At 48.1% G+C, this 15343-nt stretch overlaps 1 protein-coding gene across 10 annotated transcripts in view; it reads right to left on the reverse strand.

The window, feature by feature from the left end:
• LOC148017109 (uncharacterized) overlaps window positions 1-15343 on the reverse strand; it is a 51711-nt gene that overhangs the window by 17836 nt on the left and 18532 nt on the right. For 9 of the 10 annotated variants that reach the window (XM_087663088.1, XM_087663093.1, XM_087663094.1 and 6 more), the window contains one exon: window positions 5586-5703. In XM_087663088.1, coding sequence (XP_087519214.1) covers window positions 5586-5703 — 118 coding nt within the window. The remainder of the gene's footprint in view (window positions 1-5585; window positions 5704-15343) is intronic. The other variant, XM_087663089.1, reaches the window with a different exon arrangement.

Raw genomic sequence — 15343 nt, forward strand, 5'->3', positions numbered from 1 at the left:
TAATGTTTTTATCAGATCACATTAGAGCTTGTAATCTTGTGATACTCTATGGCTGGATCCAGATTATTATTAATACTCATTAGGCCTAATAACTATTTAGATGTCTCACTATCGAAGTTGTAGATGTGGATTCTGTTAGATCTTCTAAAGTGAAACTGAGCTGCCCCTCTTTCCCCGCCCCCCCCCCAAAAAGAGTCATTGGCACCTTCTCAGCACTGCCTAAGATCCACCTCTTCTGTCTCCCCCACTCCCCCAACCATCTCCTCCATCCCACCCTGTGCGTGGCCACTTTTACCTCCACTAGTGCACTTTCACTATCGACATGCCCCTAATCTCCTCCCCTACAAGTGATGCCCACCCAACTGCTCCTGCACCAGCCACCCCTGCCTTCATCCCTTGCACCTAGCTGCACCCTCCAACTGTTGAACTAAAAATGCATTAGTTTGACTTAAACAGCCCCAAAACATGCCTAATTAATGAAGCAAACCTTTTATTTTAAAAAGAAACGCGATCTTAGAGAGTTATTGTGTCCCACATGCAAAACCCTGATTTGGGTGCCCCAAACTTTCTATGAATAGGCATGCAGCCCACCACTCTCCCTAATCTCGTTTTTGCAGATTTCAAGTCTTTCAGCTTGTTCCCAACACCCCGAACGCGGAGGACATCGCGGTCCAAGCTAGCCATTGCTGTCTACAATAGTTTGGCGCCTGTTTCCAACCTAACACACACTTTCGGAGCTAATTTCAGCCTACTAATGCTGCTGTTAGTTTTCCCTGCTGTCGCCAGCCTGCCATGTCATCAATCAGCCTGTGTTTGCTGTCTGGAGCTGCCACCTACACAGTTTTCTCTCCCCTAAGCTGTCACCTTCTCCTGCAGGCTATCACCCAGCCTTTACTGGCTGCATTTGACAGTTTTCTCTCCCTGCAGCTGTCGCCCAGTCTAAACAAGCTGTGTTTTGCTGTTTTCTCTCTCCTCACCTACGTTTTAGTCTTTATCTCTCCTCACCCACGTTTTTAGTCTCTCTCTCTCCTACACTGCCGTCTGCATCAGATCCAGCCTTCCTTGGCTGTGTTTGCTGGTGTTCAACATCCGGAGGCTGCCTTGCTGCGTTTCGAGATCCATTCGGAGTAAGACACACTCTCTAGCTCATTATCCCTGCCCTAATCCTCAAGATATAGGAGTTTGTGGTACAGTATTCACTCTCTACATAGTGTATTTGCTACATGAGCATTGTAGATTCAACAGTCATTTATATCATTATTATTTGTATTCATTGTCTCTGAGTTACCTTCACCCTAACTGTGTTCTGTGTTATCAATTTGTGCTTTGTCATACGATTGGTATTGTGTTTTTGTGTTTAGAGCATCTCATCACACCAACTACTGCCATCCCCTCCCTACTCTACCTGCCCTACACCCATTGTCTCTCCCTACTCCACCTTGCCACCTCTCCCCTCTCTGCCTACTACTTGGACTCTACCCTTAAACCAACCTCCCCACCCCCCCACCCCCTTCCTCAATGGCTATAGCCCCTACACTCCAACCCTAGCCTCCTCTTCCCGATGGCCCTCAAATGAACACACTCAATGGAAACCTCTAGTCTCACACCAAAGCACTCTACAAGTGTCCCTCGGGCCTCCGTCACACGCCTTGTGTGTTGTCCTTACCCAGGAACAACTCCAAACAATTCACACCATTGAGAAGGAACTAGAGGAGAACGTGATCTTCATAGAGGTCATGGGTCACTCCCCCTCCAAAGTATAGCTTCAAGTTTGGCTTCTTTCGGCCTCAATCATCGGCACCTCACAGATAGGAGAGGCAACGCTCATGGGTCAAGGCATTTTTATGGTTTGACTCACCTTAGTGGATGCAATGCAAGATCAATAGCTCTCCAATCTTATCTGCTAAGGGAGTCAGTTATATGGTTCAATGGCACAATGACTTCACAGTCTTGGACTTCAGGCTTATTTATCGTTTCTCCAAACATTCCGTCACCCTCCTCTTTCCTAGTCTTGCAGTTGAGTACCACCAACTGCTAGAGGACTTTGGTGACTATTTGACACAATGCTTCTCACCTCATTCGCTGGTGTAGTTGGCGAGTGCAAGTTTGCCAAAGGTGCAAGTGGTAGTGGAAAATATAAAGAAAATCCCTAAATTCCTAAAAATAGAGGCAAGAAGGCATCAATTCAGGTAGCAAATCATAGTCACAAGAGGACAGCCTAGTAAATGCATTAGAGACCATGCTTTCGAGCACCAAGCCTCTAAGATCATACTCTTTGGGGCCAAGGCCACACAACAAGGGACTGCACAAACAAACAATGACCGCTTCATTAGAGCGCAATGACATCGGGGTAAGGAGCCAGCCAAAACATCCCCAACAACCCCAAGTGAGAGCAGGTGACCCTGCTAGCACCCCCAATCAATGGGGCCCTTCGCAGCAGCCTCACCCACCAGATGAGCATCATCACTCCCTTTTCACCACCAAATATTGCTCCCCCTTAACCTCTAGTACCCTCCCACCCTCAATCCCCCACTCATGACAAGTGGGAAGCCTCATACACCCATCAGCAACAAGCAACCCTTCCCACTCTAGACCTAACATTGCTAGCCTAGTAGCAGTCCATCTATTTCTTGAACACACCCAGCTCTTACCACAAGAGTTCTATTGATGTGGGCTATGGTCATATATGAGAGTTGCAAGTTATGGAGAGTTCCCACCTCCATTTCAGGTGGGGATCTTCATAATAGGCAAGTCTCGAAGTGGTAGGAAACTTGCGTGGTAGGACACACCTATTGGCCCCATCAAATGGGCCAAATTACTCCTTCCTCCAAACGTCCCACTCTAGCAGGTGGTCAAAGGCTCAAGTAGAGAAGGTCATATGAGACTAGATGTATGAGCATGCTTTATAGTGGCTAAGAGAGCCATGGCTAGAGTTACTCTCAGAGTAGTGGCCTAGATGCAAGATGGACATTAACTAGCGGATTAGTGCAGAGTTTGCATACCTTAGCATCCTCCTCCACAGCACACACCATAGTGGCACTTACCTGCGGATGTGATTGAGCAGCCACAAGTTCAGACCACCCAATATTACCATGCTTTAGAGGCTCATCTGAAAAAATAGCTCTTGGAGGCACTCTTAATGGCTTAGGGAGCGAAAATCAGCCCCTTCTATGCCCACAAACCATCATGGGGGAGTGGAGCTCACCCCCTAAGCCAGCTACCAAGTGTCATTGCACATCACCCAAGTCTCCATCCTCTTTGTCTTTAAAGTTTAAACATGCCAACAAGAGCTTATTAGCCAAACCCTAGAGTGTCCCCATGAGCATACACTTCACATCCCAAAACATGAACAAACTCTACTTTCGTGGGGCATGAGGTTCCAAGAAGTTGATTGCTTGGTAGGAGCTACATCCATCCCTTATAGGATGCATTGACAACATTCTTCTTCAAAAGCATAAGATTTCCCATCCAGAAAAGTTGGGAAGTGCTTCTAGGAGGTTCTCACACCTATTGAGAGTATTCTATTGGCACCCATGGCAAGATGGAGAAGTATGCACCTCAATTGACCCAAGCTTACTATCCTATGTGCAAGATCATGGATGATTGTTGCTGGCAGAGCTTTGTGGGTGTGGCTAGATAGTGCTGGTTCGTGCACTTGGATCATCAACATCTAAGCACTTACAAAGGTTTGAGCACATATTGACTTCTAGATGGAGATCGTGGCTGGATTACCTCAAGTGAACTCCTAGATTGTTGGAGGTAACTTCGACAACTTGAAGACCTTAGAGGATCAATGGGTTAGAGGCATGCACTTCCAAGGCATAGTAGATGAGAAGCAAAAGGCATGAGAGGTCTTCATTTTCGCGAAAAGAGCCCATGATGTCCGGGGGGATTTGGCCTTCCACAAGCATCATGGCTCACTAGATTTCTCTCTGGGATATAGGTGGCTATGTGGCATCCTCCTAGAGCAACTGGATAGGTTCTCTGTGGGGGATTGGGGCTGCGCACAGGGAGGGCAGGTGGGACAGCTGGCGAGGACTACCTTATCAAATCATGCTCCAGCTCTCCTCTCCCTAGATCCTCCCGCTTACAAACAAATGGTAACCCTCCCAAAAAAATGGACATGGGGAGAAATGTGTGACACATACCCTCTCTAGTTTGACCAGTACATTCAGACCATCCTCAATCTGAATGTACTGGCTGGAGATGCTCTGATGTGATGATAGAGATAAGTAGGTCTCCAACATAGCAACATGGAATAGGGAACCGGCAACAGAAATGTGATAGGAACAGGGATGCCCCATTCTGGGAATGGGGAGGGAACTGAACATTCTAAAATAGGTAAATTTAGGATTTTTCAAAATTCTAAAATAAACAACTTCACACATATTCCAGACACTCTAAAAGCACATCCTATACATCATATTGCTATTAAAAACACTGTCAAAACAATGCTCAAAGATGGCAAGCTAAAGCCACAAGCTGCATCTATAACCAATCCCCAAGTGTCTTGCCTAAATTGGCCTGTGAGAGAGAGAGAGAGAGAGAGAGAGAGAGAGAGAGAGATGGTGGCAAGGCTACCGAATAGGTTTGCAAGAAGACTAATAGATGATGCATGAACAGTAGATGGAGAAAACAGCACCAAATGGGTCGCAAGTGGGGGCAATCAAATGGAAGGTGGCATTCCCAACAACATTCCTCCAAGTTGAAAAGTTCCTTGTAGGGAAAGATGTTAGGAACATGATAGGGAATGTTCCTGGCAATTGGAATGTGTTCCCCATTCCTATCCGTTCGGGGAACAGGTTCCCCCATTACAAACTTCGTTCCCTCCCTTCCATGTTGCTATGGTCTCCAATCTACGAAAGACCATTTGACAAAATTGGCTATTGAACTTAGGTCATGGTCACAATCCATCTTATTGGAAAATCCATACAACTGGTATTAATGTTCCATAAAGAGACCAGCCAATTCGTGTTTTTTCACTCTCATCATGGTCAACATAAATTGAGGCATCTTTGTAATTGGTCTACTAACTGGGCAAAAGTAAATCATCCTACAGCTGGTACTTTCACCATGGTAAATGAGGGAGATTGTGCATACTCTCACAGGGCTTTGGGTGGTTTGGAAGGTGCCTACAGCATGTCGAGGAGAAGACCCTTCAATGTGAACATTAGATTAACAATACATACCACCAAGGCAGTTGTTCTTAAAGACACTGTACTAATAGTTTGTTTAAGGTATCTGTTCTACCCCCTTGTCTAGCCTGCTATATTTATTGTGTTTCTTCAAAGTAAAAGCAGCTATGTTAGCTTGACAATACATACCACCAAGGCAGTTTTTCTTAAAAGACACTGTAGTAATAGTTTGTTTAAGGTATCTGTTCTACCCCCTTGTCTAGCCTGCTATATTCATTGTGTTTCTTCAAAATAAAAGCAGATAGCATGGATGATTTAGCAAAACTTCAATTTACAATTTCTTAAGAGAGTAAAATATAAACCCCCTTACAGACTTGAACTACTAAGTCTAGATATATCCACCCTAGCTAAATCAAAAGAAAAATTAAAAGAAAGCTCACAATTAGATACCAATAATAATGTTGTTTAGAGCTGAGATCTTGCTTGACATACAGGCTGCACAGTGACCAACCATAACTGGTAGAGACTTTCGTTGTCCATTTTGATCGAGACTTAGAATGTACAACACCTAATGGAAAAGATGATCAGGTACTGCTAGTAGTTATGACATGCAAAATATAACAACTAAAGTGCACCAATTTAGAGCTGTGTACTAAACTATGAACGTCAAAGTCCCAGCCACGTTACTTCAGGTTGTGCACAAAAAGTTAGACTCAGTCTGTTATGATCCTAATGAAGCTGCAAAGACTGAGGGCAAGTCTACTCGTGAAGAAAACACTCAAAACATTTGATATTTTCATCTGGATCTGACAGGTGTCTTGCAAGTAACATGCCTTTTAGCACACAGAAAAGTATTCAATTGCATACAAGCCTTATATTGTTTTCCCTTCTATGTCTTAGTATCTGTTCTTTTGGATCTAGCTGGAATGACAGACTCTAGCTATGTTTCTATGTCTACATGTTGTACACATGTCACATAGTCACATGAAACTCCATTCCATAGCTGAAGCAACTTGGGAATACATTTCATAGGCACCACCATTTCATTCCCATTCTGATTCCACAAGCATGGATAGTGTGAAATCCTACTAAAATTACTGCTTAATCATATAAGCATGTTGTGCAATGCTACATTGAAATAGTTACACATTTTGGGCCTCGTATCTTCTTATGCTGCAAAGCTTGTCAATATAGCAATGTGACATGCGTGCCCTTGTTCCCATTCCAAAAGGAGTCTCGTTCCATCTATATGTTCATGTTCCATATAGCTATGGTTATACATCCTCAAGATTCATAATAGGGGGACCAAACACATGAGACCCTACACTAGCACCACCAAGAAAAAAAAAAGAGAAGATGGCTGAAATAGTAACCTTGATTAATTTGCAGCCATGATTGAGCTTAAAAGATATTATTGCACATGTCAAGTTCTACAGATCATCATCCACCTATGCCACACCTTAATTGACCTACAGCTGCCACACATTAAACCTTTGTTCTCAAGCCTTCATGAGTTTTCAATTTTTAAGATGCAAAGACAAGCCACCATTAATTACTCTTTACAATGCATTTTTCTTTAAGGACCTTGGTTGCCCCCAAGAAGAGATGGACAAAAAAGAGTTTTTTGTGGCAAAATGAGTTTGTCCACTTCATCTGAACATGCACCTACAAACCTAGAGCAGCCCTCAGTTGGAAACTTGGTGGTTCATAGTTTAATGTCACAATAGGTTAGAATCTGGTGTTTCATAACTGTATGCATCGTAAGGATTCATGGTCTTTTAAGATGGTCTCAAAGGGCATTGCTGTATAGAGTCTTGCAATTGTTGACCAAAGCAACATGACAGAAGTGGTAACTCAAAGAGATCCTATGCCTGAATATGTGTGATTACCATGCTAGATTTGTTGGACATGATCTCAGCTTTTATAGTTTCAACGTTGGCAGTAATTGAGAATGAAATTTGTGGACCTTCAATGGACCACTTAAGCCAACCAATAGTTCACTCTTTGATATCAAGATTTGACACTATTCTAAGCACTAGCCAGACTTGATTGACAAGTTTTGTCTAAGCTGTTCTCTCAAGACTGGCTTCTACAAAAGAATCAATCTTAATTCCTAGCTACAATAAGAGTGACCGGTGCCTGTCATGCAACTTGCTTGCCTTATTTGGCATGCACCAGCCTAGCTACTCCATTGAAAAGTGCACACCATTATTCCTACCACACACTTGGCCCTCTAAGTTGTCTATACCAAGCATGTAGAACACTAGCCTAACCATTTGCCCAACCTCAAAACATTCCCCAGTATGGAATCTCAAGCTGTCATCATCCTCTTTATCGATTATGTTCTAAATAATGCAACCCCCTTGTGATCATAATTTTCCTTTAACCAGGTTGCTTGCTCTATCTTTCTTCTATTCAATCTGTCTAGCTCTCATTCACTATAGAAACACCTACTTATGGCTCTTGTCTATGTAATTTGTGAGACTCATCCTAGTTGTAACCCATATAAAGGCAACCCTATTTAGCACCCCACGCGTTGTGTGCTGCATCCATTGTTCACTTGCTCTTGGTTGGTGCTTCACTCTTGGCTCCATCTTGTTGTGAGTGTTCTTGGTGGTTCAATTTTAGTAAGTCTTTTTGTTTTTTTTTTGCAAGTAAAATGTGGCTGATTATAATACTCAAAAAAACTGATTACAACGGAGTGCTCATGCTCAACAGACTAGCTAGAGCTGATGAAAGTCACAAATACATCATGTATACAAGCCGCTCAAGGCGGTTTGGGGGGGGCAAGAAGCCATGGAGCCCCGTATATCGCCATCGGAGGCTGCCTGTGTGCATCACGAAAAACAGGTCCTCGCCGTCCCAAGTGTGCATGAAGCGACCTCGAAGCTCCTGACGAGCCCTGGATTCACCTTGCACCTGATCCCATCAGCCGCAGAGGGAGTGGATGATGAAGGTCCAAAGCTCTGCTAAGGTTGCCTATACTGAAAGTCTCTCTCCGCTGAAAGCCTCCTAACACCACACTTTCCAGATATGCCACCTAGTAAGACTCCCTATGATCTCCCATACCTCAAAGCGGTCTGCTGTGGGCTCCAGTACCTAGCGGATGGATAGAGCCTCCAAACCAACCACTGCGCACAACCCTGCCTCGATAATGAATATCGTGTCCTGCATCCCGGCCTCGTACAGAAGGCGACGGCCTTGGCCGACTACCTGCCAACAGAAAGCTCTCCATGAGATATATTCAAGGCTAGGTGCTATATGGCGAAGGATGTGGGATGCTCCTCTCCACACAAGCTACGCCACCTCACACGACCAAAGGTAGTGCTTTGGGGTTTCCAGAGGCTGCTGTGTGCAGCGCTTACAACCTCCCTCCTTCTGCATCTGGGCAAGTCAACTTTCCACCGCCAAAACTCCATGTGCCATCAGCCCCATAAGAAATACGATACCCTCCTCAGCCTCCAACTATCCCATAGGCGGCGCCAAAAGGTCTGTCGGAAAGGCTCCGTGATGCTGTGGTCCGCCTAGTGCCTGCTACGTAACAGCGCCCAATCCATATCCTCTTGTATCAGTACGTGTTTGTCAATCCTGGCAATGTACCCCAAGAACCTTGGTGGCTTCTTGGCGACCACAGTGGCCGGCCATAGCCACTCTCCCGGATCCCACTCCAGCTCATCAAGTGACCTGCTCTCCCAGATCTAGAGGCGCTACTTCCTAAGCTCTATCCAGAAGACAAAAGGGTCAAGCCGCCATGTCTTCCCCTATAGGCCAATCACCCGGATCCTCCTCTATGAAAGGGCAGCTATCCCCTCATCCTGCTGCCCTCTGTCAAGAGCCAGATGCCCCCCAACCTGTACGGTGAAGAAAGTCCCATGTGAAGCGCCACCCACTCTACCTACCACCTATAGGGGGATGCATGCTGTTGAAAACCTAGCGGCCCATACCTCCCCGCAATCTATCGGCTCTCGTATCGGGGGAGCAAGACACTCCTGAGGTATTGCTACGTCTATCTCCCTTCTCCTCAACTCCGCTCCTCTCTAGAAGCCTAATACTCGCTACAGCATCTCCTCGTCCACCATCCTCTACACCTCCCACCATGTCCTGATGATATGAGTCGGGCCGGCCTCCCAACTAGCCCACTGGATGTGAGTGCGCTCGCCAATCTGTGCCCCTTTCTGATCTCTAACATGGGGGTTCTAGATCACCGGCTGACGGTCTATCTCCTCCTGACAGCCTTGGGGGCTCTGGATTAGGGCCTTACAGAGGCCCTACCACACGCGGAGCAAGCTGCATAGGAAAGGTGATCTTGGGGGGGGGGGGGGGGCGGGGGGTGATCTGGATTGACGTAAAGATCCATCTCAGGAACGGCCTCCACTCACCACCAAGCCTCGATCTACAATCCTGAAGACCCTCCTACAATAGGACCTTCCAAGTCTATCCTCCTGGTGTGAGGCCGCGGACAACTAGCTTACCCAAGAGGGCCATACTCTGATACTCTAGGTCTATGATCCCAAGCCCTCCCTCTGACCAATGCTGTAAGATGATCGCCCATGCCACCTAGCCCTAGAATCCCTGGAACCGTCTGACCCAAACCAAAGGAAATTCTGCACTAGGCGGCCAAGCTGCACTACACAGGATGAGGAGAAGCACCAACACGAGGCAATGTACCAGGCCGTTGCTAGGAGGACTTGGTTAACCATCAAGGCCCACCGGCCTGCTAGTGAGAGGCGAGCCGTGCTCCAGTAGATTAGCTTCCTTCGAATAGAATCGAGGACTCGAAGAAACTGTTGGGTGGGAGTGATGTCAAGTCCCACCTGGAACCCTAGGTAACGGGCGGTCTGCCTTTGCTCACCCATCTAAATCCCAGGTGGACGCCCCACTCTGTGCTAGAGTCTGGGTCTGTGAGGAAACCAACCGACTTTTGCCAATTGATTTTCGCTCCCGCTGCAAACAGAACACCTCAAGAGCCAACCTCACTCTCTCCAGCATCAACTCATCGTCCTCTATGTAGAGTGTTGTATCATCTGCATACTCTAGCAACTCAATCTCCTCTCTCACTGGAAGTTTGAGGCCGCGTAATCTGCTCACACATGACTTGAGGAAGTGAGACATCACCTTTGCAAGGAGTAGGAATAGGTACGGGACCAAGGGGCAGCCCTGTCGGGACCGATCTCTCCAGCCGAAACTCCTCCCCTCGCCTACTGTCTATGAGAACCCGATTGGTGGCCAATTTGTAAAGTGCGAAGACCCCACGGATCCAAGCTTGGGGAAAACCCAACCTCACCATGGTGCCCTCTAGGAAATCCCAATCCACCCTATCATAAGCTTTCTCGAAGTCCAAGAGTAGTATGGCCAGTCTCTACCCGCTATGCTGAGCCCACTCTGTCACCTCAAAGAAGGCGAGTACATTGTCTAGGATGCTCCTATCCAGGACAAAGCCTGTCTGTGTGTCATGAATGATGTCTAGAAGCACGGGGCGTAGTCACCTACCAATCATCTTTGCCAATGCCTTATAGGCCACTGACAATAAGGTGATCAGTCTCCACTAGGAAAGCTCCAACCGGCCTCCCCCTTTGGGAAGAAGACTGATAAGGCCTGCCGAAAGACTCCCTAGCATCTGTCTTGAGGTGAAAATCTCCTGGAAGGCCATCAGTAAGGGGTCCTTCACCACCTCCCAGTACGTGGTGAAGAAGGCCTTAGAGAGGCCTCTCGGGCATTTCTGCTTGTCCTATGTGTGGAAAGTCTCCTCTAGCTCCTTCTCTGTGAAGGGGGCTAGGAGGGAGCGTCCCATCTCCTCTGTGATGAGGAACCGGATGTGATCCCAGACCTGCTGTCTCCAATGCTGTCCTCTGGCTGAGACTATCTCTTGCTGGAAGAGGCGCCTGTAATAGTCAATGGCAATCTCCATCACCTCGTTTGGGCTAGAGTGAATCCTCCCATACTGATCCCGAAGGCTGCGTATCTGCTCTCCTGAGGTGCGGGGCTGGTGTGCCTGAAAGAACTCCCTGCGCATCGTGTCCCCCTTCCGCGCCAAGAAGTCTGTTGAGGTGCGGAATAAAAACTCCGAGCACCTATCCTCTAGGCCGGCGATGGCTGCTCGTGCGCGCACCTCCTGTGCATGGAGGATGGGATCCCCTGGTGTCTCCTGTAGTAATCTCTGTGTAGCTGCTAGGTCCCGCCGGGGTGCTCTCTCCTCCTCCCAGCACTGTTGCCTGGCCAGTAGGGCTATCTCTTGGCAGATACTGCTTGACGCGGCTAGGACCTCTACAACCTCCTCTAAGATCTGGTCCCTCTTACTCCACTCCCTCGTCCAAATCTGCTCAATCTACCTCTTCACCTCCTCTCTCCTGTAGATCGAGTCAAGGATCCGACAAGATCATGTATCTAGGGAAGATGCTGGGGGATCAAGTGTCAGGAGGACCGGGCAGTGATCGGACAAAGTGGTGCTAGTCAACTGCCCTATTTGACCTCTACAAGAGCATCCCCACTCTCCCACATAGAACCTATCCAACCGCTCTAGCAAGGCTCCGCCTAGCCGCCTGTATCCCCACGAGAAGTCCAACGACCTTTCCCTCTTGTGGAACGTTGGGTCTCTCCAAGCATCGTGAGCTCCTACTGCCAGTAGGAAGACCTCCTATGCCTCCTGCTCCTCCTCAGCTATGCCCTAGTAGTTTTTGCCTCTATCATGTTGGTCCTCTAAGGCCTCCAATTTGTTGATGTCTCCTCCAACAATCTAGGAGTCCACCTCTGGGAGTCCTACTACAATCTCTACCCAGAACCTACTGCGTGTTCTGACCTCAGTGGGAGCATAGATATTGAGGACTCCAATGCACAAGTCCCCAATATCCAACCTGTCCCATAGAACCCTCCTTGCCACAATTGCCCCATGATCACGTACGTCAGCTGTAAGACTCGTGCCAATAGAGGTGCATACGCCTCCACTCCTGTCGTGGGCACCAATGGCGTATTCCCAGTAGGTGTATGACCTGCCTGGGAGAACCTTCCCTACCTGATGAGCCTGGGTGGGGATGAGCTTGTGCTCCTACAAAAGCAGGATGTCTATCCGTCCCACAAGGGCTGGCTGCAACTCCTGCTGAACAATCAACTTCTTGGAACCACATGCTCCACTATAGTGGAGACTATTCACATTCCAGGATGCCAGGTGCAGCCTCATGGAGAAACATATGACTAACTGGACAGGCATCTATTTGGTGTGGAAGCTATTGATGAGGAAGAAGAACTATGGGGCATACAAGTACACTTTGCCATAGGCCTAGACGGCAAACTCCAATCCCCCAGTGATAGATGCTCCAGGTGGTACTACCAATGCATCTATCAGCCAAGCTGAGTCATGACTCTGTACACTGGTAGAAACGGGCCGCCTGTGCCAGGGGCCACTCAATCACGTCTATCGGAGCTCTCCATTGTGGCACGAAAGATAATGCTCAAGTATGGGACCTTGGTCCTAGTCCACCAGTTAATGTCCATCATGCAACCTGGCCACTATTCTGCAAAACAAAGCTAGTCCTTCTTCTCCCATCCACTAGGAGATGTGGTCCGCCACCTGACTCTTCACCTCCGCTATCCGTGTCATCATCCAATCCCCTGAGTGAGAGGACTAAAGGAAAAAGGAGTAGTTTGGTCCATTCGGTTGGTGCTAGTAGATGGACCTTGCCCCTCCTTGACTTATGCACCATGAAGATCTCCACCTCTAGGGGTAGTGGAAACTCTCCGCACTCCGCAACTCTCAGGTAAGACCATGGTAACAGCTACGCCTATCTCGAGGTGTGACGAGCGGTAGGGGCAGATGGGTTGGTGGCTGTGTGGGAGAGGCAGGACTGCTGGTGCGAGAAGGATGTGGGCGTGTGTGGCTCATCACCTCCTATGGAAAGGGATAGGGAGGGGTGGTGGATTTGGGAAGGATCGCCTATACCAGGTACGGATCAAGGGGGTGCTCGGCAAGGGAGGTGGGGCGGGCGGGGGGGAAGAGAACCGAGGGATGGTGGAGTGGTCAGAGGCGCGTGGCGAGTGTGGGGAAGGGCTAGTGGCCCTGGAAGGGGGGAGCTGTGGGCCAGGGTCAGTGGGGGATCCATGGGAGGTGAGGGGGGTGGGTGTGAGAGCTGTGGGATCTCAGGTGAGATAGTCTGTGGCATGGGTGGTGGATGTGGGGGACTGCGGTCCTGCCGGGTGGGGCGAGCACGGGGGAGCTACGGAGTGTTCTGCCGGGGGGGGGGAGGGGGGTACTACTCGCCCTCCTGATCCTTACTAACAAGGCTTGTGTCTGAGGAGCTAGTCGTGGCCCCCCTTGCCGTCTCCCTCTCTGTCATCTCTGGATCCGTGTGAAGCCATCAGCGTCCACCTATGGGTCTATCGGTGGAGTCGCCTTGGCTCCGAAACGCGTGCAAACTACTGCCTGATGCCCAAAGTCATGGCAGCGAAGACACTGCCCTAGTTGCCCAGTCATAATGACCAATTGCCTAAAGGAGTAACCTCCTGCCTCAATCTCTAGGAACTCAGGTATACTCTTTTTGTCTTTCACTTCCACTCATACCTTTGGGACTCCTACAGCTGTCACTACATCCATGAAAGAGGCAGGAAGAACTGTGCCGAAGAGCCTTCCAAAGTCCTCCACTAAGGACTGGCAATACTCTACTGCCAGTCCGGGGAAAAGTAAGGTGACTGGATGTCTGAGAAATCTGTTGTGGAGCGCAAACAAATGTCTCCACTGTGAAACTGCTATACTAGGAAACCATGTGAATGACCCCCTTCGTGGAGGCATAGGGCGAGCTCTCCACTAACTCACAAGCTGTATCCGCAGAGGTGAGTCGAACCATGAAGATCCCTTGGCCCATGAGGACTGCCTCCACGATCTACGTTGTACCAATGCATAGCGTGGAATGGAGTTAGTCCCGCAACTGGGCCCTCGATGGGAAGTGTCCAACGACTTGATCAAAGATCAATGTTTCTTTCAACTCCAGCTCTGTGGCACGAACAACTAAAAGCTGTTCCTCAGAGAGGATGATGCACAAGGTGTTTGACTGAGGGCACTCGCAGAATGCGCTGGTATCTGATCAGGGGTTTCCATTCCACGTCCCTGCTAGGAACCTACCTATCACGATGCTGTGCTACTTGGATTTGGGGGGGGGGGGGGGGGGGGGGGGGGGGAAGGCCCAAGGGGTTTGCTTGCAAGGGGAGGGGAGCATGTGACCACCTGGTTGGGCCTCAAGGCGAAAGAGGCGGGGGAGCACGCGGGGGAGGGGACTGTCGAGCGGGAGGGGGGAAGACTAACGAGAGGGCGTAGAGGGGGACTGGCGCAGGCGGCAGTTCAGTCGGAGACCAGGGGGCAGGGATGCGACGCAATGGCGGGGAGCTACTACTTCTGATTTGAGTAAGTCTTGTGTGACCATCATCATTATTGAGTTGCTTTTCATTTTCTCCTCTTTGCTCTTGTTTAAACGTTAAATTGTCATGTTACTAAGTACATGATCTTATGATGTTATAAATACAGAGTCCCTCCCTTTCTCTCCCAATCTCTTTTGAGCCCACCACATTCCCAATACACCAAGCTCTCAATTCCTAACTTGGGAGGGATTAAAGTGAAGAGGTATTGCATTTTGCTTTGTCATCGTTTGTTGTGTTCATTGGCTTCATTTTCAATTTACGTTTTCTCCAAGTGCATAAGCTATTGCTCGCCCAAATTCATGTTGTGATCTTGAAACTATTTGCATTTTGGCTTAAAGCTCAGTTTGTAGTCATCCTGGACTCACCCCAAAGTCTAGGACCTACTAGCACAATAGACCATGTTTTCAGCACAAGAGTTGCAGCCCACCACACCAACCCACAGTATCCCAATTGATGGATAAGATGGTCAATCAGCCTAAAGTCCAAGTGTGGCATGATGTGCCAAACATATTTTTGAATCAGAAGATGGCTGTTTAGGCTGTCTTCAGAGAATAGATTTAGCATGAACTTTGTGATTAACCGCTTGCCAACCAACAAAAGCAAGAACTTTCATACCATTTTGGTGTACGATGTAGTGAAGGTCTATTCAGAGAGCCCAATCTCAAATCTTGTGGACTGAATCCTTGGGCACATACATTGAAGTAATGGCAGTTTCGCTACAGTTTGAAAATATTCTTTCAAAGGCTAAAACAAATTTCTTTAGGATGGGTCCGTCCAAAAGGACATCAAGAAAGGCATCAAAAATC

Source organism: Lygodium microphyllum, chromosome 22 (genome assembly GCF_053477565.2).
Source record: "Lygodium microphyllum isolate KBCC chromosome 22, Lygodium_microphyllum_v1.1.10, whole genome shotgun sequence".
Classification (NCBI taxonomy): Eukaryota; Viridiplantae; Streptophyta; class Polypodiopsida; order Schizaeales; family Lygodiaceae; genus Lygodium; species Lygodium microphyllum.